Source organism: Acaromyces ingoldii (genome assembly GCF_003144295.1).
Source record: "Acaromyces ingoldii strain MCA 4198 unplaced genomic scaffold FA10scaffold_9, whole genome shotgun sequence".
Classification (NCBI taxonomy): domain Eukaryota; kingdom Fungi; phylum Basidiomycota; class Exobasidiomycetes; order Exobasidiales; family Cryptobasidiaceae; genus Acaromyces; species Acaromyces ingoldii.
The window spans coordinates 240,561-265,017 of record NW_020290255.1 but is presented as its reverse complement, the minus strand read 5'-3'; the positions used below and the strand labels follow the sequence as shown (position 1 = coordinate 265,017).

General features: G+C 62.5%; 8 protein-coding genes across 8 annotated transcripts; 4 read left to right on the top strand and 4 right to left on the bottom strand.

Moving 5' to 3' along the window:
• The first annotated feature begins 442 nt into the window (after positions 1 to 442).
• Positions 443 to 4,082, top strand: FA10DRAFT_200822 (hypothetical protein). The gene is made up of 4 exons (XM_025518440.1): positions 443 to 622; positions 692 to 718; positions 810 to 1,078; positions 1,132 to 4,082. Exons 1-4 carry the CDS (start codon positions 600 to 602, stop codon positions 4,008 to 4,010), a joined length of 3,198 nt encoding a protein of 1,065 aa, XP_025374040.1. The 5' UTR covers positions 443 to 599; the 3' UTR covers positions 4,011 to 4,082.
• A 2,106-nt stretch (positions 4,083 to 6,188) lies between these two features.
• On the bottom strand, positions 6,189 to 7,934 carry FA10DRAFT_213195 (hypothetical protein; the record flags this gene model as incomplete). The annotated part of the gene is made up of 2 exons (XM_025518467.1): positions 6,189 to 7,340; positions 7,890 to 7,934. Coding segments are annotated over 2 exons (1,197 nt in total), but the record flags the coding sequence as incomplete, so codon positions are not given.
• Positions 7,935 to 7,989: 55 nt separating this feature from the next.
• FA10DRAFT_201079 (hypothetical protein) lies at positions 7,990 to 8,615 on the bottom strand. The gene has a single exon (XM_025518441.1). It carries the CDS (start codon positions 8,461 to 8,463, stop codon positions 8,137 to 8,139), a length of 327 nt encoding a protein of 108 aa, XP_025374038.1. The 5' UTR covers positions 8,464 to 8,615; the 3' UTR covers positions 7,990 to 8,136.
• Positions 8,616 to 8,955: 340 nt separating this feature from the next.
• FA10DRAFT_289427 (hypothetical protein) lies at positions 8,956 to 13,009 on the top strand (the record flags this gene model as incomplete). Its single annotated transcript, XM_025524290.1, has 5 exons — positions 8,956 to 8,978; positions 9,040 to 9,066; positions 9,130 to 12,447; positions 12,510 to 12,800; positions 12,880 to 13,009. 5 exons carry the CDS (start codon positions 8,956 to 8,958, stop codon positions 13,007 to 13,009), a joined length of 3,789 nt encoding a protein of 1,262 aa, XP_025374037.1.
• A 59-nt stretch (positions 13,010 to 13,068) lies between these two features.
• FA10DRAFT_269937 (hypothetical protein) lies at positions 13,069 to 16,948 on the bottom strand. Its single transcript, XM_025522939.1, has one exon. The coding sequence runs from the start codon at positions 16,533 to 16,535 to the stop codon at positions 13,389 to 13,391; it is 3,147 nt and encodes a 1,048-aa protein (XP_025374036.1). The 5' UTR covers positions 16,536 to 16,948; the 3' UTR covers positions 13,069 to 13,388.
• FA10DRAFT_200815 (hypothetical protein) lies at positions 16,876 to 18,555 on the top strand. Its single transcript, XM_025518439.1, has 3 exons — positions 16,876 to 17,053; positions 17,117 to 17,710; positions 17,774 to 18,555. The coding sequence occupies exons 2-3, from the start codon at positions 17,279 to 17,281 to the stop codon at positions 18,467 to 18,469; spliced, it is 1,128 nt and encodes a 375-aa protein (XP_025374035.1). The 5' UTR covers positions 16,876 to 17,053; positions 17,117 to 17,278; the 3' UTR covers positions 18,470 to 18,555.
• A 96-nt stretch (positions 18,556 to 18,651) lies between these two features.
• On the bottom strand, positions 18,652 to 21,553 carry FA10DRAFT_269934 (hypothetical protein). Its single transcript, XM_025522938.1, has 11 exons — positions 21,292 to 21,553; positions 21,129 to 21,221; positions 21,028 to 21,066; positions 20,758 to 20,930; positions 20,430 to 20,684; positions 20,153 to 20,297; positions 19,474 to 20,072; positions 19,322 to 19,384; positions 19,142 to 19,254; positions 18,903 to 19,089; positions 18,652 to 18,830 (listed from the first exon to the last, which is right to left on the bottom strand). The coding sequence occupies exons 2-11, from the start codon at positions 21,196 to 21,198 to the stop codon at positions 18,717 to 18,719; spliced, it is 1,758 nt and encodes a 585-aa protein (XP_025374034.1). The 5' UTR covers positions 21,199 to 21,221; positions 21,292 to 21,553; the 3' UTR covers positions 18,652 to 18,716.
• Positions 21,554 to 21,954: 401 nt separating this feature from the next.
• Positions 21,955 to 24,025, top strand: FA10DRAFT_289423 (hypothetical protein; the record flags this gene model as incomplete). The annotated part of the gene is made up of 4 exons (XM_025524289.1): positions 21,955 to 22,503; positions 22,563 to 22,889; positions 22,952 to 23,482; positions 23,552 to 24,025. The coding sequence occupies 4 exons, from the start codon at positions 21,955 to 21,957 to the stop codon at positions 24,023 to 24,025; spliced, it is 1,881 nt and encodes a 626-aa protein (XP_025374033.1).
• Positions 24,026 to 24,457: the final 432 nt, after the last annotated feature.

Genomic DNA, 24,457 nt, shown 5'->3' with positions numbered 1-24,457 from the left:
TGCCAATCAAAGGTCCTTGCTTCGCTCAATTATTGGAAACCATCGGTTCGGCCGAGATACTTTCTCATCTGTCAAGGTCTGCAGGCACGCCGACTCATGCCGTTTTCATGCTTACGACATCCCGTCCGAGTATTTCAAGAGACGTCGACCACCAACAAGACCTTACGTGGGAAAGACTTGTCCCACCCGGGGATGCCGACAAGCAGCATCACACACAATGGCACAGCGCTGCACAGATGCGGGACGGACGCGTACGTAAATCAATCCAAAGCCACAAACGTTAGTCTGCTCCTTAGCGAGCGACCCAGAAAAAGGGTCCGGGGGCGAGGCTCAAACCTTATTCTCGCACATTGCTTCTCGAGTGGCTCTGCCCGATGTCGGACTGCCGCAGCGTGCGTGCGAGCCGCCTTTCGAGCAGAAGCGCCTCCCCGTTCAGTGAGTGCGACCATTTCCGCAGAGTAGGCAGCTGACTCCTGTCTTTTGGCCGTCGCTGGAGCCGCTTGAGCGGCACGTGCCTCGTTGTGTATCCCGAGGCTCATTCACACCCGCCCGATCTCAAGCACAGGGTGCGCACGACCATTCGGCAAGACGTACACGCCATGAGCCTGCTGCTGGCCCCGTAGTGAGTCTGCGGCCCTGCCACTCACAGTGCGACAGCTGCTGAATGTCCCCGCTGAACCCTTGCACGCAGCAACAATGCCATGCGCATTGGACAAGGGTGAGCGTGTGCTGGCCGACAAGCAAGAGATGGACTGCATTCGCTGATCTTTCTCGTCCGCCACTCGCATGTTGCCTTTTGTCTTTCCCAGTTTCAACTCGTTCACCCAGCAGATCTGCATCGACTCGGCCGTGGTGACGAGCCCGAAGCGGCCAGAGAACTTTGTGACCAACGACGGCGTGACGATGCGCACGATGGCCCTCGATGCCGGCGGGCCCAGCCTCTGGACGGCGTCGGACGAGGTGCTGGTGGACGAGGCACGGATCGACGAGGCGCGGCGGGTGCGCGACCAGATGGCACAAAAGCCGAGCAAGGGCACGGCACAGCGCATCGTCGACGAGCCGGGCATGGAGCACTTTGGTGGGTGTGGGTCGGTAATGTACAGAGGCCTGCTCTCATATCAACCTGGACAGACCCGGAGCAGAGGATTGCACGGCAGGAGCTCATCCGCGCACGGGCAAGGAGGCAGCAGAGCGAGAGCGACGACATCGACACGGTCACCGCGCCGAGCCCACCGCCGTACGCGGTGCACGACGCCGTCACCGACCGGGCGGGCGAGATGCGCCGCTCGTGGCAGGTGGACCACGTCGGCGGGCCCAGCCAGACAGTCACCTTTACCAGCCGGTTCGTCGACAGCCTGAGCCAGGTGACCAAGGACATGGGCATCTCCGCCAGCCTCTCGATCAAGGCCGGCACCGTGGCGGGCTCGGGCCGGGGCGCGTTCATCGACTCGGACCGGTTTGCGGACTCGGACCTCAACTACTTTATCAGCGTCAAGGTGTGCAACATGTCGATCAACCACCGCGACGCACTCGAGTTCAACCCGCTGCCGGCGAGTGCGCGCGTGGCCGAGGCCAACTTTGCGGCCGTGTACGGCGACTGTTTTATATCCGGCTTCCTCGAGGGCGGCGAGTTCAACGCACTCGTCTCGATGAAGGTCCTCGACACGGCCCGGCTGACGGACATCGAGGCGGCGGCCAGCGTCGCGTTCAGCAGCGGCATGATCGACGTCAAGGCCGAGGCGTCGTTTGAGATGGCCAAGTCGAACCTCAAGCTCAACACCGAGACAGCCATCTCGGCCTCCTGGACCGGCGGGGGCAACATCAAGCACCCGGGCGAGCGCTGGACGATTGAGTCGCTCGCGCGTGCCGCCAGCCGGTTCCCGCAGAACGTGGCCCAGTGCCCGCAGCGCACCCACGCCATCCTGACAAAGTACGACCGGCTGCGGAGCTACATGGCGCTCAAGCCGGCCGGCCTGTCGAAGCTGGCGTACGAGAACGTGGTCCTGTATGCCGACGAGCTGGCTGAGGCGTTTGCCGACTACAAGGCGATGCTCGCCAAGATCCAGCAGGACATGCGCGACATCCAGCAGGGCGCCAAGCGCTTCCGGCGGCGGTTCGACCCTGCTGCTGCTGCTGCTGCTGCTGCTGCTGTAGATGCCGCCGTCGATGCTGCTGACGCACCCGCTTTTGAGGCATCCATCGACGGGCTGGAGCAGGCCTGCGCCGAGATCCGGCCGCAGCTGGGCGCCATCGTCGACCGCATCGACCTGCTGGCTGCGTTTCCCGACGTGCTCACTAATCCTGAAAGGGAAGACCCGGGCGAGCACTTCATGAGCCCTGTCCGCTTCTGGCAGCGATTGCCGGCCGTCGAGGATCCGCGGACGGGCAGGCTGTCGACGATGCCGCTCAAGGGCAAGCGCATCGGCGCGGGCCCGAGCGAGAAGGACGCCGGCAAGGATGCAAAGCCACCAGGGGCGCCATCGTCTTCGTCGTCGTCGTCGTCGTCTGACGTCGGCGTGCTGTGCGAGGAGGAGCCGAGTGGGCTTGCGCTCACGCCGGCCGAGGTGGATGCGATGACTCGAGCCATCGGCGCAGGGGTGGGCAGCACCGCCGACGACGGCAAGGCGCCCGAGGTGCGACTGAGCCGGCCCGCAGGCGCCAAGGACGACGGCCAGCCGTTCTTTGGGCTCGACTACGCGCACCGCCACTTGCAGATCACGTCCATCGAGGCGTGCATCGCGCGGGGATCGCTGGCAAGCCTCTCGATTGGCTACGCCAACGGCATGTGCTGGCACAAGGGGCTCGTCTCGCGCAGCGACAGAGGCCCAACAGCGGCTGGAGGAGGGGGAGGAAATACCGCAGGCAACGAGCGAGGCGCGGCTGCCACGGAACAGACGGCTGAATGCACCCGCCACGCGCTCGACGACTTTGGCCAGGGCGAGACGATCGTCGCAGCCGAGATCGAGACGGGCCAGCCGGCAGCGAGGGACGGCGAGCGGCAACGGGAGCCGACCGTCACGGCGCTGAGGCTCAAGACGAGCACGGGCAGGCTGATGGAGGCCCAGGCGCGCATACAGACCAGGTACGGCCACCGCGCACGGTACCTCGACGGATGGCTGTACACCTCGTTGGAGACGCACGCTTTTCCCTCGCCACTCGACGACGGCTCCCTCGTGGGCTTCTACGGCCTGGCCAGATGCGCTGACGAGGAGAAGAAGATCGAGGTTGAGGTGGAGGCAAAGGGCACAGGGCCATCACAGCCGATGCAGGAGGAAGTCGTCCGGCGCATCGCAGGCATTCATCGGCTCGGCATCGTCTGGGCAACGCAGGGAAGCAGCCAGCACGCACAGTACGGCATCACCAGGACCGAGCAGCTGACGGCGACGTCGACTGGCCGGCCCGCTGCGCTGGTGAGCCCACTGGTGGAAAAGGGCCTGCTCGACACCGAGCGGGCCCTGCTGGCGACATCGAAGGCCAGGGAGCGATACCGGGGCATCTCGGTGGACCAGCCGCTGCTCTCTGTGCAATCGCTCCTTGATACACCCGAGCAGTGCGAGCACTTCAACGACTGCGACCTGGCCGACCTGCTCAGGCCCGAGGCGAGATGGCCCACCAGCGTGTCCTTTCTGTTCTCGGTCCCAGACACCGACCGACAGGGACACCGGCGGCTGGGCGCGATCAGGACATCGTACGGCCGCCTGCAGAGCGTGCACGGTGTCTCGATGGGCACAACGAACGAGAATCTGCTGCAAGTTGACCTCGAGCCCGGCGAGAGGATCGTCGAGCTGGGCGTCCAGCGGCCGCGGGATGGGGATTCTCCAAACGGCCTGGCTGTGGTCACCAACAGGGGCCGGACGCTCTCTCTCAACGGCGACAAGACGGCCAACAGCCGCGACGAGCCGCTCAGAAAGGCAGTGTATCTCAAAGCGCCGTCAGGAAAGCATCTCAAGGGCTTCTTTAGCCTGGAAGTAGCAGGCAGGCTGGCCAGGGTGCGCCCGATCTGGGCGTAGAGCATTGTAGTAAAGAAGATCAATTGGCTATTGCGATGATTGTAGCTATGAACACTGTCAATGGGGAATCGCTGCATTGACGGGGTTGTCTGCATGGACGGAGTGACTAGAGCGCAGATGGAGAGACTTGAGCGGAGGATTGAGCTACAGCGCAGACACCCAGACGAGGCCTGCCTTTCTGCTGGCGCTCGTGGCCACCTTGACGTCGAGCGAGGTGCTCGTCGACTCGACGGACTCCAACGCCAGCCTCTCGGCGCGCCCTGCCCGGCCGCGCAGCTCGTTGAAGCCAAAGAAGTGCTTGCGGGGCGCGCGCCTAAACTTGGCTGGCAGGTCGATGTGCACGGGAGTAGGTTTCCTGGGATCCAGCGTGCCCTCCCAGCTGCCGGCGTAGAAGAGGCAGTCTTCAAAGAGGAAGTCCTTGGACGCACTTGCCGCTGGCTGCGGCTCGTCTGCTGCCGGTGCCTTTTGCTCAGGCTGTTTAGTTGCTGACGCCGCCTGTCCCGGGGTCGCTTTCGCCTCACTGCCAGCACTCTCGGCCGGTTTGCTGTCCTTGGCGTCGGTGGCGCTGGCTGTGGCTGCGGGGCCCTTGGTGCTCGTGTCCGTACCCTTGTCCTTGGGCTTGTCTGCGGCCGCCTGTTTGTCGACGCCGCCCCGGTCGTGGGCCAGCCAGCCAATCGTGGCCGAGGCGAAGCGTGTCAGGGTGTGGTTGCCGTCCGAGGCCACGTTCGGATCGCCCACGGTGACTTTGAACCCGCGCGCCGTGACGTCGGTGCTGGCCACGCGCATGATCCACTCGTCTGACGCGCCGGCATCGACCCAGGACGACGACGAGGGCGACGACTGGAGGCCCGTCGTGCCGCTGCTGGGCTGCGGAGAACCCTTGTTGTCGTCGTCGAGGCTGAATGCGACGAGCCAGCAGATGACGACGGGCGGCTTTGCGCCTGGCTTGAACGGAAGCTCAAAGGACACGCTTCCCGTGCCCTGGTGGTGGGCCTCGTCGGGCGTCAGGGCCAGGGTGCCGCACTGGATATGGGTGCCCTCCAGCTCGGGCAAGACCATCCAGCCAGCCATGTGATCTCCTGCTGCTGCTGCTGCTGCTGCTGCTGCTGCTGCTGCTGCTGTCGTTGTGGTCGCGCTGCCCAGCTGGTAGGCGAGCTTGTCGGTGTATGCGGTCACGTGCAGGTCCAGGCCGGGCGTCCTGGCGGCGTCGAAGGTCAGCGCGGTGGGGCCATAGACGAGCTGGGGGATGCCGGGGAGCGTGCGGCCAAAGCCTCGGCTGCCCTGGCCGGGCGCGATGAGGGACCGCGGTGCAGCGAGCGAGGAGCACAGGCATGGCATGGGCGTGTCCTCGTCGAAGACGGTGTCCTTGGCCACGGCCTGCGTCCACACGAGCCCGAGCCGGGTGATTGTGCCTGGGCGTGTCTTGCCATCTGTCTCCTGCTCTTCGTCCTGATCCTGCTCTTGGGGCATCAGCTGGCGGCCCCAGAAGCCCGACACGTAGCCGTCGCAGATGGGCTTCTCGAACTGGCGCTTCCCGTACAGCTCCGTCTTGTCGCCACCGTAGACGACCGACAGACTCCGGCCGCGGTTCGTGACAAAGTGGACGCCCACGACGCTCTGCGTGTCCTCGCTGCTGTCGGCGTCGACCTCGATGGCGCACGAGGTGATGAGCTCGCCCGTGAGGCCGAGGCCGTCGAGGGTCTTGCGCCACTTGACTGGTGCCTTGTTGCCGTGCTCGTCCGACGAAGCAGACGCGGGCCGCTGGCCATCCTCGGCGAGTACGTAGCCGTCGTCGATGTCGTCGCCGAGGCTGACGGTGAGCCCGTTGGCGTAGGTGCACGACAGGCAGCAGAGGTCGTCGTCCAGCAGGCCGACGGACAGCTCGACTATCACCGGATCGCGCAGGTCGAGGTCGAGCGTGCAAAAGGCCTCGCCCACGCTTGGCGCACCGAGGGGCGCCGTCAGCCGCGTCGTCTCGGCGAGCTCGACGTTGTCGCGCTCCAGCTCGGCAATCTTGATCTCCTCGGCATTCGACAGCTTCAGGTCCGTCTTGCGCGGCTCAAACAGGTGCGGCGTCAAGTCGGCCGTCTGCACGGCAGCCTTGGCGCTGTCGACGCTCACGTCGTCGTTGATGCGCTGGCCCGAGAGCGGCTTGGCGCGCAGCCGGCGCACCTTGTACTCGACGACGGGCAGCAGGCTCGCAAACGAGGCTGGGCCGGCGAATGTGACGTCGCGCTCGAGCGTCGCCTGGGCCGGGTCGCGCGTGATGAGGTCGACCTCGCTGACGATGGCCGACATCTGCGCGCGCATCGTCCGCCGCGCGAGCTCCAGCCCGGCGAGCGAGGCCGGGAATGGCTTGAGGCCGAGCTTGACCAGCGCGCGTGATGGCGGCAGGGCGGCGGCAGAACTGCCACCGCCGTCGCCATCACCATCATCGTCACCATCACCCGGCTGCTGGCGGAAGCGCTTGGTGCCCGACTGGACGTCCTTGATGTGGGCGGACACGCGCTTGTACAGGGACTTGTACTCGAGGTAGGCGTCCATGAGCGTGTTGGTGTACACGGCTGCGTTCTCGTAGCCAATCTTGGACAGCGGGCGCGGGCGGAGGCGCACAAACGAGCGCAGCGTGTCGTAGCGCGTGAGGATGGCGTGGGTGCGCTGGGGGAACTGGGCGACGAGGTAGGGGAACCGGTTGGCGGCGGCGAGGAGCGAGTCGATGCTCCACTCCTCGTCGTAGGTCTTGATCGATGCGCCGCCGCACCAGCTCACCTGGATCGTCGTCTCGGTGTTCATGGCAATGTTGGCCTTGGCCAGCGCCAGGTTGCCCTCGGCCTCGGCCTTGAAGCTCGTCGTGAGCGCGACCTTTGCCTCGGCCTTGATGTCGCTCTTCTTGACGTCGTTGAGCACCTTGATCATCACGACGGCATTCAGCTCGCCGCCCTCGAGGAAGCCAGAGACGAAACAGTCGCCAAACACCTCGAGGTGCGCCTCGTCGGTCTCGGAGATGGACGCGATGGGGTTGTACTCGAGGGCGTCCTTGAAGTTGATGCTCGAGTTGATGACTTTCACCGAGAGATAGAAGCGGATGTCCGAGTCAAAGAACTTGTCCGTGTTGACAAACGAGCCGCGGCCCGAGAGGGCAAAGCTGTCGGTCTTGACGCCCAGCGCCGCGCTCACGTTCATGTCGTCGCTGATCTCGCTCAGCTTGTCGATGAACTCGGCCTTGTACGTCACAATCTGGCTCGTGCCCCGGCTCTTGGCGACGGACCAGCGCTTGGCACTGGCGGCCGTGCTCTTGTCGTCGTGCAGCATAGACTTGCCCCCCGCGATCTGGTCCCGCGCCGTGTTTGTCTTGCTCCACTCGCCGTCGGACTTGGCCAGCGAGTCGGAGGCGTTGTCCAGCTTCATGTGCTTCTTGGCCGTCGCTTCAATCTCCTTTTCGAGCGTCGCATTGCGCTCGGTACGCGCCTTTTTGTTCTCCTTGTCCAGCGACGCGAGCTCCTTGTCGACTTCGTCTGCGCTCATCTCTGCAGTCGCCTTCTCCGTCGCCTTTGCAGCAGTCTGGCTACCTGAGCCGGGTGCCGGGGTCGCCGTCGCTTTCTCCTTGCGTTTGTCTGCAGCTGCAGTCGACGCCTCCTCCTCTTCTTCTTCTTCTTCCCCTTCTTCCTCCTCTTCTTCCTGCTGCTCCTGCTCCTGCTCATCGACCGACTCGAGCGCCTTGGCCCCCTTGGCCGGCTCGGTGCTCACGTCCGTCGGCTCGCCATCGACGACGTACTCGCGCATCTGGCGCCACACGCTCGCCTTCTGGATGCGCTCCGCGAGCATGCGCATCGTCGTGCCGTCGTTGGACAGCACATTCTCGGCCCGCTCCGGGTTGACGAGCACGGCATCGTCGACGCAGATCTGCTGCGTGTACGAGTTGAAGCTGCGGGGGAGAGAGACGCGTCTCAGCGGGCGTCAGAAGAAGAAGAGCAGCGGGCGCACTCACCCTTGGCCGAGGCGCATGGCATTGTTGCTGGGGAAGAAGGGCGATTCGACGCGGGTCAGAGAGAGTGGCAGGCAAGCCATCATCCAGACACACTCACTAGGGCGCCAGGAGGAGCGACATGACGCGCGCAGGACAATGCTACAGGCCAGACCCAGTCGTCGTGGCGCTGGCTGTTGGGGTGGTAGTCGTGGCGCTGGCTCTTGGAGAAGTTGTCGTCGGTCTGACTCTTGGGAAAGTGGTTGACAGGACTCTTGACTGGGAAGAGGCGATGGACGTGATCGGGATCAAGACCTGCTTCAGGCGGCTTGCGGTGCCGTCAAGAAGGGTGCTGCTGTAGGGAGCAATGCGGGCTGTGAAGAGGACTTGCATTGGGAAGCCCAGGTGTGCTCTCGGCTTTACCAACAGCCAAACAAGCCGTGGTAGTGAGGCAGGCCCCGCCAGTCCTGCTTCTGGGTGCCCATGCATGCAGCTTCGTCGAGCCCGGGCCCGGGTTAGACAAGAGTGGCGTTTTAGAGTTTGCTCGTTGCAGACGCGGCAAGGCGAAGAGTTAGCTGGCAAGAGGGGCCGGACCCCACAGGCGAAAGAAGAGACAGACGCGCGCAGAATTTAGAGTTCGTCGCACGCACCACTACTGCAAGAGCAGCCTGTCCAGTCTAGACGACTGGCCGTTGTCCGCCCTGTGGCTTGGCCTGATCGGGTCCAGCCTGCCGTTGCACATCCAGATGAGGCATGGCTGCCCGCACCGGCTCAGCGCAGGGCAACCCTGCCGATGCGCCGCGCCTGCCTCCTTAGACTCGTCAGCTTGCCTCTTCTAACCCCGTCTCCCAGCGCCACACTCGAGACGCTTCCCCCCTTCCTGGTCGTCGCCTCCCTTTTCTGGCAGTCGGTTCGACTCACACACACCATCAAAGACACACCTTCCCCCGACCATCGCCATCGGAGGCGAGCGACGTCAAGATGGGCCTGCTTCTCGCGCCGTAGTGAGTGAGGCTGCCTCCCAGGCTTGTGAACGACGTTGCTCACCGCGCCCTTTCCTCACAGCAACAATGCCATGCGCCTTGGCCAGGGGTCAGTAACCGCTCTCCATCCTCTGACTATCGCCACTGGCTAATCAGACGGGTCTCTCCACAGCTTCAACTCGTACACGCACGAGATCTGCATCGACGACGCCGTCGTCGTCAGCCCGCAGCAGCCGGAAAACGTGCTGACAAACGACGGCAACACGATGCGGCTCGCAGCCACGGTGCTGGGCCGGTCGAGCGCGTGGACAAAGCAGGACGAGGTGCTGCTGGACATGGGCCGCCTCGCCGTGGCCAAGCAGGACCGAGACAACAAGGAGCGCGCCGCCGACACGGTCCGTGCCCGGGACGAGGCCGCCGAGGCCAGGAAGCAGAGGGAGGAGGCGAAAGAGGAGAAGGAAAAGGAAAAGGAAAAGAAAAGGGAGACCAAGGCAGAGGCGACGGGCCAGCGGGAAGCGACAAGCGAGGGTGTCGTCGAACACGACGACGAGAACGAGGACGGGGACGAGGACGGGGACGAGGACGAGGCTGACGGAGAGCAGGCGGCGATCAAGCCGAAACCGGGCGGAAGCGTCGCAAAGGCCATCGCCGAGGCCGAGGCACAGCAGGTCAAGAGCCACGAGGCGCTGGTCAAGGAGCAGGAGGCGCTGCGGAGCAAGCGGGCCGAGCTGGACAAGGCACGGGCGCGACGGGTGCGCAACCCGGCCATGGACGCGGCGGCGGGCAAGTACAAGAGCGCGCTGAGCCTGGCCGAGATGGCCGAGATGCACAAAAAGGTGATCCTCGAGGCCGAGCGGACGCGGCGCAAGACGACGGCGCCGGGCATGAGCAAGCAGGGAAGCAAGACGATGGTGTTTGACATCAAGAACTCGAGCGGTGTCAGCCAGACGGTCATCTACCGCGCCGAGTTCATCGACAAGCTGAGCGAGATCACCAACGACCTCGGCATCAGTGCCGCCCTTTCGATCCAGAAGGGCTGCATCGGCGGCTCGGGCAAGGGCTCGTTTATCGACACGGACAAGTTCAAGTCGTCAGACTTGAATTACTACATCAGCGTCAAGGTCATCAACCAGTCGATCAACTTCCGCGACTGTCTGGAGTACAACCCGCTGCCCAACATCGACGCTGGCGGGTTTAGAAAGGTGTTTGGCGACAGTTTTATCTCTGGCTTCCTCGAGGGCGGCGAGCTGAGTGCCTTGGTGACGATGAAGGTGCTCAACAAGAGCAAGTCGACCGACATCAAGGTCGAGGGCGCCATCACGTATGCCAACACGAGCTTCGACGTGTCGGGCGAGGTGGCGTACCAGAGCGCCAAGGCCAACCTGGAGCTAAACACCGAGACGACGATCCAGGTCAGCTGGCAGGGCGGCGGCGTCATCAAGCCGCCCAACGAGCCGTGGACGATTGAGTCGCTGACGCGGGCCGCCGCACGGTTCCCCGACCATGTGGCCGAGTCGCCCCAGCGCACGTATGCGATCCTGACAAAGTACGAGAACCTGCGGAGTTTCCAGGCGCTCAAGCCGCCGAAGCTGACGCCGATTGCGTACGAGAATGCGTCGCTGTACACCAACGAGCTGCTGGATGTGTTTATGACGTACAAGTCCATCTACACGCGCCTCACGGTGCTGATTGCCGATGTGCAGAGCAACACGCTCAAGTTCACCAAGGCCGAGCTGGTGGGTGCGGCCAAGGAGCTGTCGAGCCAGATCACGATGCTCGAGAAGCAGGCGAGCGAGGGCGATGCCGACGCAGCGCGCGTGCTCACGCTAGCGCGCTGGGAGGAGCTCGACGACGTGGAAAAGCAGCAGCGCATCGGCCTGTTCCCCAGCTCCCTCGACGGCCTCGACGATGCGCGGCGTGCGGTGCGCGTGCAGATGAACATGGTCATCAACCGCGTCGACGAGGTGACTGCCAAGCCGAATCTGGTCATTGACCAGCCGCGGGAGGCCTTCCTGGCGCCGTTTGCCTTTGAGGTGCTGCTGCCCAGCGTCGAGCCGGCGCAGCGCAGCACCAAGCGCGGGACCCCACTCACGGGCGAGCGCATGTTCATCAGCTCGGCCGAGGCGTCCGAGGAGCAGCAAAGGGCCAAGCAGGACGGCGCGCAAAAGCAGGCGAGCGGCGGCAACGTGTACGGCGACATGACCGAGGCAAGCCGGCTGTGCTACATCAAGCCAGAAGAGAAGAACAAGGGCGGCGGCGGCGGCGACTACCAGCTGCGCCTGTTTGCCGACGAGGCGACGAGCATCGACAAGTTCCTCGCCTCGCGCGACCCGGGCATCGAGGACACGCTCCGGCTCACGCCCCTCATCGGCAACCAGGACACGGTGCCGTGCCCCGGCGACCTGTTTAGCGCCCTCGACTTTGTCCGGCCTGATTTCCTGCTCAGCCAGGTCACCGTCACGATGCACGAGGGCGTCATGGCCGGCCTCGTGTGCCGCTACGCCAACGGGCTCGCGTGGCGGCGCGGTCTCGTGGATGCAGCGGGCAGCAAGGAGGAGGAGGACAATGCGGTGATCAAGCTGGCCAGGGGCGAGCGCGTGACGTCGGTCGTGCTCACGCTGGGCACCGAGGCCGTCGAGCGCGGCCGCGAGGCGATCCTGTCGATGAAGCTGTGCACCAACCACGGCAATTCGGACGTGGCCCAGTCGGCGTCGACGCGGCGTGCTGGCTTTGGCCGTCGCATCGTCGCCGGCCGCGCGTTTGAAAAGGTGCGCACCATCACGTTTGAGTCGCCGCTGGAGCGCGGCTACGTGATTGGCTTCTGGGGCCGCAGCACGCAGAGCAGCGACGACGAGCGCGCCGTGTTCCGCCTCGGCATGGTATGGGCCAACGAGCAGCCGAGCGATGCGCGACGACCGGCCAACAAGGCGGTCGAGGAGGCCCAGGCCAAGGACGCGCTGGCCGAGCGGCGCCTCGAGGAGGCCCAGGTGCTGCGCAAGCGTCTCACCGAGCTCGAGGCACGCAGCAGGGCGGCAGCTCAGGCGGCCGAGGCCGAGCACCAGCGGCTGCAGCAGGAGATCACGTCTGCGCAGGAGCTCCTCGCGCTGGCCAAGAAGGCGCGCGAGGACGAGGCCGACAGCGCGGCGCGCGTGCTGCTGGCCAAGAAGGAGGCAGCCAGGGGCCAGCTGGCCGCGGCCGAGGCGCAACGGCTGGCCGAGTCCACCGCGGCCGCACAGCTGCTCGCCAGCGAGAGGCAGGACGCCGCCGCCAAGCTCGCGCAGGCCGAGGAGCAGCGCAAGACCGGCGTGGCCAGCCTCGAGGACGGTGCACGTGCGCAGCTGGCCAGCCTGACGAGCACCAAGGACGGCCAGATCGCCACGGTGCAGGCGAGCCTGGATGCCGTGACGCGGGCCAAGGAGCAGGCCGAGCGGGAGCTGAGCAGTAGCCAGAGCAGAGCAGGCGAGCTCAAGCGTCTGCTGGATGCGCGCAGGTGAGTAACGCAGCACAAGGGGCAGCGAGACGACAGCAGCAATTAAAATGACACCCACACAGCCTCATCAACAGGAGCCCCGTGCGGCTGCACTACAGCGACGGAAAGGTCATCGACCACCACGAGGGACGCAAGAGGCCCATCATCCACGACTCGCACGGGGGCAACAACCAGAAGTGGTACTTTGACCAGAGCGCCGAGGATGCCTTCCGGATCCGGTGCGCCCAGCCGGCCGATGGCCGGTGGTGGTACATTGGCCTTGGCGGGCACAAGGGCGGCGACCAGTATGAGCTGTGGATGAACAACGACGGCGACGAATGGGTCATCAGCGCTGTGGGCGATGGCCGGTTCGAGTGAGTGCATGGGCACAAAGTCTCGCATCATCCTGCATGGCATCCACTGACGCTTCTCACGGCCCATCCATACCAACAGGCTCCAGCTGAGGAGGGACCGCCAGATCACAGTCGATCTGCTCGGTGACAACCCCAGTAACGGCAACGACATCATCGGCTGGCGGGGCGGCAAGAACCGCGCGGACCAGTGGCTGGCACAGGGCGTGTGAGCAGGCGGGCGGGCGGGCAAGTGAGCGAGACAGCGAGTTGTCCGAGGCAGCATGTATGCACTGTTTTGTTCATTTCAACGGGATCCTTGTTACATTCAGTCCAACGTCGTCCAGGCCGAGCAGAAGAGCGCCTCTGCGAGCCTTGCTTGCTGACTTATTCAGCTACAGCCACCGCCTCGCATGTGAAGTGACTAGCTAACTGGTGTGAGGGCCGTCTGGCTCCACTCTTTCGCTTGCGTGAGGTATGACTAGCTACTGCCGCTGCGTGGTGCGATTGCTCTAGTCATTGGCTGGCGTCATTGCTCTAGTCATTGCCTGGTGCGATTGCTCAGTCATTGGCCGGTGTTGCCTGATGAGATAGCTACACTTGAGAGAGGGGTCATGCACAGAGGATCCAGCTCAGGCCCAGGAGGCTGACGTCGCTGCCCAGGTTCCCTGCCTCGAGGTCGAGCTGCGACTTGCTAGACGAGGGCAGGACAGAGGTGGTAAAGCTGATTGGCTTGGCGAGACCGGCCCTGATCTCGTTGAGGCCCCAGAAGCGCGCGCTTGGGTCCCGCTCCAAGCTTGGAGTCAGCTTGATTGAGCGAGATGGCTGCTTGAGGTCGTCGAAGAGCGCCGTCCCGCTCACGATCGACGCGTTGGCCTTTTCTTTGGAGCGCGTGTGCGAGAGCCAGCCGATGCGGGCCTCGTCGATCGCCAGCGGGCTGCACCCCTCTGGCGCCTCGAGCAGCAGCGTGAATCCGCGCGCTGTGAGGGAGCCCGCCACAACGGACGCGCGGAGGTGAAGCACGGCCCCGTCCGGGCTCAGGCTGCGTGCCTTGATCCCTGCAAAGTAGCACTGCACATCCACGGGCTCGTCCTTGGCATGGCTCGCGGGGAAGACGACGCGCCTCTCCTCGCGGCTGAATGGCTGTGCATTCGACGACGCTGCAAACGCCTCCAGGCCGCAGTTGACCAGCACAGACTCGATCTCGGCAGGCACCATCCACTGGGTGAACTGCGCGTCCTCCTCGGCCCTCGTCTGCGTCGCCAGGAGAAAGCCCTGGCTGGTCACCTCGCTGATGGCAGCACCCATGGTGAGGCCACTCGAGTTCGAGGCCGCATCTGCATTTTCCCTTGCCTTTGCCGACTGCTTGAGGTAGTGCGGCGCATAGAGGAGCTGCGCAGGCGGCCCGGCGCGCTTGCCCTTGGGGTAGCTGATCGTCTTTGCCTGCTTCATCGACACCCACTCGGAGCGCGAGATGCCATCGAGGGCACTGCTGCTCGCTGCGCCCGAAGCGCCTTTGCCTGCCGATGCTTTGGCCACCGGCTGCCTGGCCCAGATGGGCGCCAGTCGCAGCAGGTCACCCGTCTCTGCATCGCTGTCGGTGCGGCCCCAGAAGCCGGCCAGACACCCCCCTTTGACCAGGTTGGCAAAGGCGTGCAGCCGCACGCGCTCGCCCGTGCGGCTGCTCGGTGGCGCCAGGCAGCTGAGCTTCTTCGTGGGGCTGATCTGCACCTCGAGGCCGACGACGCGGCTCGCGCCCGCGAGCTCGCCCACCTGGACAGACACGCTGACGACCGACTCCCTGTCGAGGTCGATGGGCCCGAGGCGGTGCTCGCGCGGGCAGCCCTCGACCTGCGCCTGCGTGACTGGCCGGCCGTACGTGCACGAGAGGCCGTTGTGGAAGGTGACGACGAGCGAGGCTAGCGCGCCGCTCGCCGCGTCGCACACGGCCACCAGCTCCGAGACAGTGGCGTCGGCCTGGCAGATGTCGAGGGTGTTGAACAGCGTGCCGCCGGCCACGTCGCCCACCGGTGCAGACACCTTGTATGCCAGGCCGATGTCGTCGCCGCCGAGAAACTCGAGCTCGGACAGGCTGGCGTGCTCCTCGGGCTCCAGGATCGCGCCGGGGCACTTGCGCCGGTCAAACAGCCGCGCGGCCCCGTCCTCACCCGTCTTGTCGTCCTGTGTTGCTGCGGTCTCCACGGGTGCCAGTGGCTTCAGCGCCAGCGGCGAGGCTGTTGTCCGCCGCCGGCTGTCCTTGAGCTCCACCCTGGGCAGCAGGCAGGCAAACGAGCCGGGCCCCACAAAGGGCGAGCGGCGGCGTGGATCGACGGCCAGCTGCGGCTGCGCGGTGAGGAGATCAATCTCGCGTGCAATGGCATTCATCTGCGTTCTGACGCCTGATCGCGCGCGATCGAGACCGAGAATGTCGGGCGAGAAGCGCGCGAGGCCGGCGTCGCGCACCGTGCGCGAGAGTGGCATCCCTCCTTCGTCGTCGCCCTGGATGATGACCTTCAAGCCAGCCTGCACGTCGGCAATGTCGGCCGCGAGGCGCTTCGCCAGCGACTTGTACTCCATGAAGCCGTCGAGGAGCATGCCCGTGTACAGCTGCGCGACCTCGTAGCGCATCGGGCTCAGCGCCGTCGGCCGCAGCTCGCGGAACGAGCGCAGGAGCTCGTAGCGCGTGAGCACCGCGTAGGTTCGCTGCGGGTAGAGGCCCACAAGCGCAGGAAAACGCGCGGCGGCGGCCATCACCGTATCGATCGTCCACTCGTCGTCGTACGGCTTGACGTTTCCCCCACCGCACCAGCGCACAAAGATCGTCGTCTGGCTGTTGTTCTTGATGTTCTCCTCGGCCAGCTTCACGTTGCCCTGCGCCGACACCTCGACGGGCCCCGCAGTGAGGGCGACTTTGGCTTCCGCCTCGATGTCGCGCTTCTTGGCCGTGTTGTGGATCTTTACGCAGACGATCGCGTTGAACTCGCCGCCCTCGAGGAAACCCGAGATGAAGGTGTCGCCAAAGACGTCGTTGAAGCGCGTCTGGTCGGCCATGCACGACCGCAGCGGGTTGAACGAGAGCGGGTCCTTGAAGCACAGCGTCTGGTTCGTCACCTTGACCGAGACGTAGTACACCAGATCGCTGTCGTAGAACGACTCGGCGTCAAAGAACATGCCCGAGCCCGAGCCGCCGATGCCGTTGTACTTGATGGCGAGCGAGCCCGAGATGCGCATGTCGTCGGTGATCTCCGACAGCTTGTTGACAAACTTGGCCTGGTACTCGACCGACTGCGCTGGGCCCCGGGCCTGGTCCGGTGTCCAGGCGAGTGCTTTTTCATTTGCCTTGGCGCGCACATCCATGATGCCCGCCGTCGTCTTGGCGTCCACCTTGGCCTTGAGCGCCTCGAGCTGGGCCAGGATCTCGCTGAGCGACTTGGCCTCGGCGTACTTGCTCGCCGCCGCGTCCAGATTTGCCTTCTTCTCGGCCGCCCTTGCCTCCTTGCCGTCGACCGCCTTTGCTGCTGGCTTCTCTTCTCTGGCCGCTGGCTTCTCTTCTCTGGCCGCTGGCTTCTCTTCTCTGGCTGCCGGCTTCTCTTCTTTGGCCGCGCTCTCCATCTGCCTTTGCGGCGGCGGTACTGCCCCACGTGGCATACCCGACTCAGCCGTCGCCTTCTTTGACTCGCCCTCTGACGATCCATCAAGCAGGCCGGGCATGCGCTGGAGCGCGCTCGTCGTGCCCGCCTTTTCCGCGAGCATCTTCATCGTCACGCCGCCATTGTTGAGCACATTCTCGGGCCGGTCCGGGTCCACGACGACGGCGTCGTCGATGCAGATCTGCTGCGTGTACGAGTTGAACCTGGTGACGACAGAGAGCGAGGGCGTGAGCGGTGAGGGTGAGAAGCCAGGCCACGCACGGACACTCACCCCTGGCCCAGCCGCATGGCATTGTTGCTGAAAGGGGAATCACGCTCGTCAGTCAGGGCTGTGTACATCATCCATCACACGACATCCTCTCACTAGGGCGCCAGCAGGAGCGACATGCTGCGGCGTGCGGTTGGTGTTCAGGCTAGGCTCAGTGACGGGCTAGTGGCGACGATGAGTGCGAGACAGGCAATCCAATTCTTTGAGTGGTCAAGCCGTGCCTGCTCGACATGCACCCAGGTCGCTGTCATGGCCTGTGGCTTGTGGAGGACCCTGCTGGCCCCGCAAGCCCCGGCAAGGGCCAGAACAATGCGTGACAGATGCGCACACGCAGCCAGCCACTGTGGCAGAAATTTAAGGTTTGCCTTGCACACGTACTGGCTGGTTTAAGCACGCTTCCCGCTCACGTACGGTACCTGCAGGAAAGGCACATTTAAGGTTCGTCTGGCCCGAGGAGATGCAACATGCGTGGCCCGGACAGGGTGCTGCCCAGACCCACTTGCCGGTCCAGTCTCGCCTCCACTTAGGATCGTGGGAGGTGCGTCACCGAGAAGATATCTCGTCGCACGCTCTCTCCACCGACGATGGACGGCGACAGGCTGTTGAAGGAGGCCCTTGCGGACGGCCAGGAGATCAGCTCCGGCAAGCCCACGCTGCAGCAGCTGGCGCGCCAGCGGCTGCCCATCACCGTGCCATGGAGCCCCGGGCTGGACGTCTACCCCGGCCAGACGTTCCACTCGCGCCTGTACCGGACCGCGGACCCCTGGGCGAAGCGGTCGCCGTTCGAGGGCTGGTCTGGCGAGCACGGCGCACCGCTTGCCTGCGGCCAGGGCGGGCAGATGGTCTATCTCTGCGCCGACGGCGGCACCACGGGCACGTTTAGGTCCGCAAAGACGCAGTCGACTGTAGTGAAAGAGGACCACGAGAGCTACGGGTTCTCGGCCACCGTCGATCTGGGCTTCTGCAACGCCTCGGGCTCCCTCCAGTACGACCGCAACATCTCCACCAACAACGATGTGAGCAGACTGGCTGGTCGGATGCCATAAATGCTCACCTACCCACGTCTATTCTCCCACCAGGACATCAAGACATCCGTGCGGTCCAGCTACCGGTGCGGGTCCATCCTCATGCGCACAGCCCCCGCGCTCAGCCAGGAGGCGGGCCTTGCACTCAAGTACGGCGACGGCATCGACGAGTTCGAAGAGCGCTTTGGCGACTACGTCCTCTTTGGCTTCAACCTGGGCGCCGACAATGCCATGATGGTCTCCACCAGCGCGGCGTCGCTCAGCACCCAGGAGCGCAAGTCGCTCACGGTGAAGGCGACCGCCTTACTCTTTGATGTCGAGTACACCGAGCACTTTGACTCGAGCTCGTACGCGGCGACGAGCGCCCTGTCGATCAACGGCTACGACACCCTGGCGGGCACGACGCTGAACCAGTCGACCAGCTGGAAGAGCTCGGCCTCGGTGGAGTTTGACGAGGTGCAGAGGAAGACGAAGTCCATGCGCCTCCTGGGCGACACGCTCCCCAGCCGTGTGGAAGCCAAGGCCAGGGAGGCGGGGCTCCCCCTTGGGCGCAACAATGCCGAGGGAGATGACGACGCAGCGGGAAGAGGACTCGTCGACTTTGCACCCATCGCCGGGCTCGAGACAGCGGTGGACCGGGACACGTGTCGCAGGCTCTTTGCGAGCGGCTTGGTCGTCGAGGTCGTCTTGATGCCCTGCCGGTCGCTGCGGAGCGTGCAGAAGTGGATGTGCTCCGACGATGTGATTTGAAGTGCTCGAACGAGCGAAGAGTAAGTCCGGCAAACGCACGACGTCGCACGGGCACACGAACGCGGGACTGTCTTTGTACTGTACAACGAGGTAGTCCAGCTGTGGGAGCAGGTCGAACAGAGGGTCTGCTCACTTTCACACTAAAACTGGACAACTTCTCATTTAGTCAACACGCAGCTCTGCACGGCGATTAACATAATAGTCATTGTAATGCTGCTGCTACCATCCGAAGGACATGGACGGGGGGCTAATCGTCGTCCTTGGGCGGCAGCAAGAGCGAATTGACATACTTGTCGATCTTGATCTCGGCCCGGCTGGGGAAGCATCGGCCAAAAGGGCGAAAAATCTGCAGCACGGCCGGCTTTTTTTGCGGGATGAAGAGTGTGAGTGTGAGCGCACAGTCGCCAGGGTTGCGGGCACAAGTCAAACCCACATTGGCGGCGGCCGTCAGCCCGGAGCGGAGCACGGCTTTTGTCGTCCGAAGCGTGCACGCGTACTCCATCCTTTCGCACAGCCAGCCCGACTTGCCTTTCTTGTCTACCTTGGGAAAGCGCCGCAGGGTGGTAGTCAGACGCATGTTGTTCCCCGTCCTGACGAGCTCCTTGATCCACTCCTCGTATCTACATGACTGGGAAGTGAGCGTTCCGTAACACGGGGTACGATTAGACGCACCTGATCATCATTGTGTTGGTCTCCGAGCTTCCAAAGATGAGGTTCTCCTGCACCTGCGAGGAGGCCAGCGTTCCCTTGAGTCCGCCGTACGAGAAGGCAGAGCGGTGGAGCCACTGGGCGAGGGTAATGGTAATTCTGTGAGGGCCCTGTAAAAGTCGTCGCGAGGATCGACACACTGACCTCTGCAATCAGCTTCCCGCTCCGCTGACCTTTATCTTGTTCTTTCCAGAGCAGTGTGGCAATCTGTGAGCAAGGGGGCCGAATTGGTCAATGAGGTGACCCAAACAGCAGCTGCACAAGCGCGCCTTGGCGAATCTGGGCGCCGCGCTCACCTCGGGTGCCCCAATGCCATTCATGACTGCATTCTGCGAATCTACCGTCTTGCGGCTGCCAGACTTGGCACTGTGCAGCTTGCTGAGCGTTATCGTCGAATCGACCACTTCCGCCTCCTTGAACGTGACCACCGGATACATGTCGTCCTTGGACTTGCCCTGGACCAGCGTCTCCTGGGCGTTCTTGCAGACTTGAACAGCGTTCGGCTTGAATGTTCGCTCGGGCTTGTACAGACCCTCGCGCTGTAGCTCCTTGAAAGCAGCCTTGCTCACGTAGAGCTGGTAGAACATGGACGGGTGTGCGCCGAGGAGCTCGGTATGCTCGTTTTCCCTGCGCGGCACAATCTCGAGCTGCGACGGATCGGCCACTTTGAGATCTTTCAAGGCCTGTGCCGCCCTGGCCGTCAAGAACTCCTTTCTGCTGCTCTTGCCGCCGCCTTTTTTGGCGCCACCGCCGCCCTTGCCGCCGCCGATGACCTCTGCGATGGCGGTGTTTTCTGAAAGAGTGATGCCTACCTCGAGCCTGAAGTTGAGGTCCCAGAAGCGCGCCATGACCGAAAAGGGCTTGGGAGGCGCCCTGCTTGCGGCCGCGGCAAGTGCTGTGTGTGGGTCGGGAGGAAGATGCGAAGAGAGAGGGGATTAAAAAAACAGACGAGTGGGATCGACGGCATCTACCCACAGCAGTAAGCTAGGAATTGCTTGTTGATATCACTGACAAAACCCTTTGAAGCTTGATCGCATAGCTTGGCTTGGTCGAAGAAGTGCTTATACACCTTGAGACCCGTGATAGGGTTGCCGTCAGGGTCCCAGAGCTCAAAGGGCAGCTGCGATGTGGTCATCCAGCGGCAGTGCGAACGTCAGTCTGGGTTGATGCGCCAAATCGAAGAGCGACTTGCAGAAATCGAAGAAATCGAAAAGTGCAATCCCCCTGACCGTCGCATTGGGCGAAAACTTACCTTTCCGTTTTGCTGCGCGTTCTGGACAAGATCAAAGTCGGCTGAATACTGGTTGGCTGCTGATTGGTACGAGAGCCGATCGCGAAGGTCCTCAAAGCGCATGAACTTGTCCGACATGATCACCGGCTGGCAGTTGCCCGTGTAGACAAACAACTCGCTCTCAAGCGCTTTTGGCTGCTGGCCAGCTTGGCTCCTGGCGATGCCGCGATACAGCAGCACCTCAAATGTGCAAGTGTGCCCGACCTTGGTTGGCTTCTACAGGGGTAAATAGAGGAGCAAACTGCGTCAGCGCTGACATTTTTCTTTTCCCGTCAACCTCTCCGCTCACTTCACCACCAAGCCGATCCGTCTGCCATACGGGAGTGCTGCGGGACTGCTTGAAGAGGAAAATCTGATTGTTCATCTGGTTGCTCTCCGGACGAGCGAGGTCGATCGCCCCAAGAGTCAGTGTTTTCACTTGGGATCCGCTTCCGTCGTCATCAGCGCCGACGGGGACAAAGCCTGAAGACGGGGCCAGCAGAAATGTGAGTGACCATGCAGACGGCAGCCTCAGCAGCAGCAGCAGCCAAAGCAAAACACCTGCTAGAAGAAGAATCACCTTGCAGTAGAGGCACCGGAACCTTTTGTTTGTGAGTCTCTGTCAGATAGGTAACCAATCAGCGACACTCCAATGGCACAGTTTCCACAAAAGCCACGCACGACAATCATACCGGTTCTTCTTGCCCACAGGCTTGCACCCGCACTTTGGCTGCGAGCCCGGCTCAGCCATGGGGATCTCCAAGATTGGATCCTCTATGGTCCACATTTTCATAAGAAATAAGTCTCCCAGTCTTGCGCTACCTTCTGTCTGGCTGTGACCCACTATTGACCACCTTGGATGCCTTTTTCATCTTGTCTTTGCTGGCCACGAGCACGGCTGATCAATGCTGCTGGTCGTGGTGGTGGTATTTTCGTGAAGCGACGGCTGCCTACACCAGCGCTGGTATCAGTGTCAGCGGAGACACGCACAGGCCCACCACGCATTCTCCTCCACTCAGAAGCTCCTTTCTGACTTGCACTGTCCGCACGACGACGAGGCCGCATGGGTGTGCTATAGGCATGGCGCGCCCGAGGTCTGGTGTGGCTTTTCTTTTTAAAAGACGCGGGATGGGTTGGACACGGCACCACAGCGCAGGAGAGGCGTATCCCGCCTCCACTGGCCTCTTGCCCTACGCTGCATGGCTTAAGGTTTGACAAATTAAGGTTTGGGTGCAGCCCTCGATCCAGACTGCGAGGCCGTCCAGACACATGCGTTGCCAAGCCACAGTAAGCAGGGCGAATTGAATCACTCAAAGAGCGTCAAATGTTTCGCACTGGGGTCCGACGCTACGAGTTTTCTTCTTGACGAGCCGGCGTCCCCGCAGCCTCCAAGCTGCCAGCATTGAACTAGACCCTGGCCCAGTCGCGAGTGCGGAGCTCATCGCTCCTACTCTCTCTTACCTTCATTACGGCCACTACAGGTACACATTTGGCCACACCGCCCGCCATGGAATTCCCGAAACGAGAAGCTGGAAAGAAATTGGAGGATGAGGTGGCGCTAAGAAAGAACGTCAAGCGAGATGATAGCACTCTGGCGGGTGCGGGAGGAGGGGGTTCTTTGTTTGCCCACAACGTGGACGAGGAATTTGGGCAGGAGGACACCGAGGCGGCCCGAAAGCAGGAGCATAGTGAGGACAACAGCGAGGACGGCGAGCAGCATACCCAAACACCTGCTTCCAAGAGCCGGAAGGATGAGAAACTGGAAGCGAAAGCAAGACAGAGGGCTCAGAAGTTGGAGAGGGCGACTGAAGAGAGCACGAATGAGGACGCAGGCGGCGAGACAGATGGTGAGGATGCAGCCTTGGCTGGACATGAATACGAGGCCCTGGGAGATGACGAAGACAACGACGACGACAACTCTGAAGACCTGGATCAGGAGGGCCTGACGCACAAGAAGAAGAGGCCCGCACGAAAAGGGGTCGGGCGAGGGAATGATGCAGCCATCGAGCGTCGCCGAGAAAATCTTGGCACCCAACTCGACCGTTTACACTCGGCCGTGAGTGATCTCCCAAGTGATGCCGATCGGCAAGATGCTGAGGTTGTCGATCTCTCCAGAACGTCGGTTCCATTCAAGCTTTGAGATTCGACGAAGGCGTAGGAAACCAGGCCGAGCATGAGGCCCCAAGCGGGGGAGGCCTGTTCGGGCTGCCGGGGGACTACGTCTACATATTCGCCATAAATGACAACAAAGCGTCCTGGGACGATCTTGAGACGAAGATCAGCGCAGGTATGACGCAAACAGACAAGATCGATATAGGAGTTCAAAGGCTGGACCAGTCCGGTGGTGAAGCAGGCATCCAGATGGGCGAACTGTTTCCCGCCTTTGCAGACACAGCACTGGGTGAGCTTGTGATGAAGCAACTGGAGTTTAAGTGTGCCTTTGTGAGTCTGGTAGGCGTTCTGGCAGCAGTCCAACCCGAAAGGCTTACCCTCGCTTTTACTAGACAAACGAACTCGAAGGATATCGGTTTGAACTGAGCTGCAACATCAGCCTTCCACCGGGGAACCCGCTGATCCCGACGAGCGTCTTGTACATGCTCGGCTTGCGTCAAGACTCAGGTGACACCACTCGATTCTCAGCCCTGCTGCCCGAGCCACAGAGCTGGACAGAAGAGCTTGGGGTCTCCAGTTTCATCTTTGAGTCCGAAGAGGTGTCCATCAACGCATACGCCCCACCCTGGGGTGCGATTAGCTACTCGCTGCGCTTGATCGGCTTCGATTGTCTCGACCATGGCCCGACATTGGAAGGGATCAGCGGGACAAGAAGCTACAAAACGGCCGGTTTTGATGTCCGCGGCAGGCTTAATTTGTGCGGTTGCGACTTCGATCTGGAGATCGTTCCGTTGGCCGAGAGGTGGTCACCATCGGCTCCCCTGGAGCAGGTGGAGGAACACCCCGAGGTCATTCCTGTGATACGACTGAGTCTCTCGCAGGTAGAGGAAGAGGCCAACCTTTTCCGCGTGGGACCATTAAAGGTAGGTTGATCTCCTTCTTTTCCGCATGCACCTATTTTTGCTAACTTCGCACATCCGTTTCCGAGCTAGATGAAGGACGTAGTCATCACAAAGGACTACAACGATGTCGAGGCCAGCCAAGCATCTCTGCTTGAGTTTTTGACACAGCCCTTCGCAAATGGTCTCTCGGTGGACGCTTTCGTTGAAGGTCCGGGGGCAGAGTTCGATATCGAATTGAACGGCGACGTGCGGCTCATCTCAGAGGAGATCGTCCTCCATGTCTGCTTCCTGGACGTTGACCGCGATGATTTACTACTCATCTGCAAAGCTCTCTGCAGCGGCAATGGAGGCAGAAAGGCAGAAGAAATGGAAGAGGGAATCATAAAGAACGTCCCGACCTGCGCACATCTTGCCAAGAAACATTCTGAACTTTCACAACCCCAGTGTACGGCGGCGATCTGCAAGCTGGATCTGTTCGCCTACAGCAACAGGCCCTCACAGATCACATTACACTGCAACGACAATCCCATCGCCATGGCCGTGTCCACCCGCCCAAACGAATGAATGTTTGATTTACTCAACTCAAAATCCCAGTTCCAGGAGCGTTCTCGAATCAAGCCTGCTCATGTACATCGCAACGCTGTGGCGCAATGACCTCGATGGAGCCATTTTTTGCACCCATTGTCTTCCTTCTTATGGCGGCGCCTATACCAAGAGTCTGTTGTGGATTGGGCGCCGGTTTTTATCTTGGCCGCACGATTCGCGCCGTTCTCCTTCACTGACGAGCGGGACGATGGAATCGCATCAAGGGTCGCAGCACCCGCGTCGTACTGCAGCGCTTCATAGCGGATCGATTGGATCATGTTCTAGCTGGCGATGAATGGCCTCGCAGATGCAAGGCCGAAGCGCGCAATAGCAACCGACGAAGCATCCTCGCGCCTCGCACAGTCTGCCGTGGATGTTAACACTCTTGTGGCTAGCAAGCAGGCAGTTTGA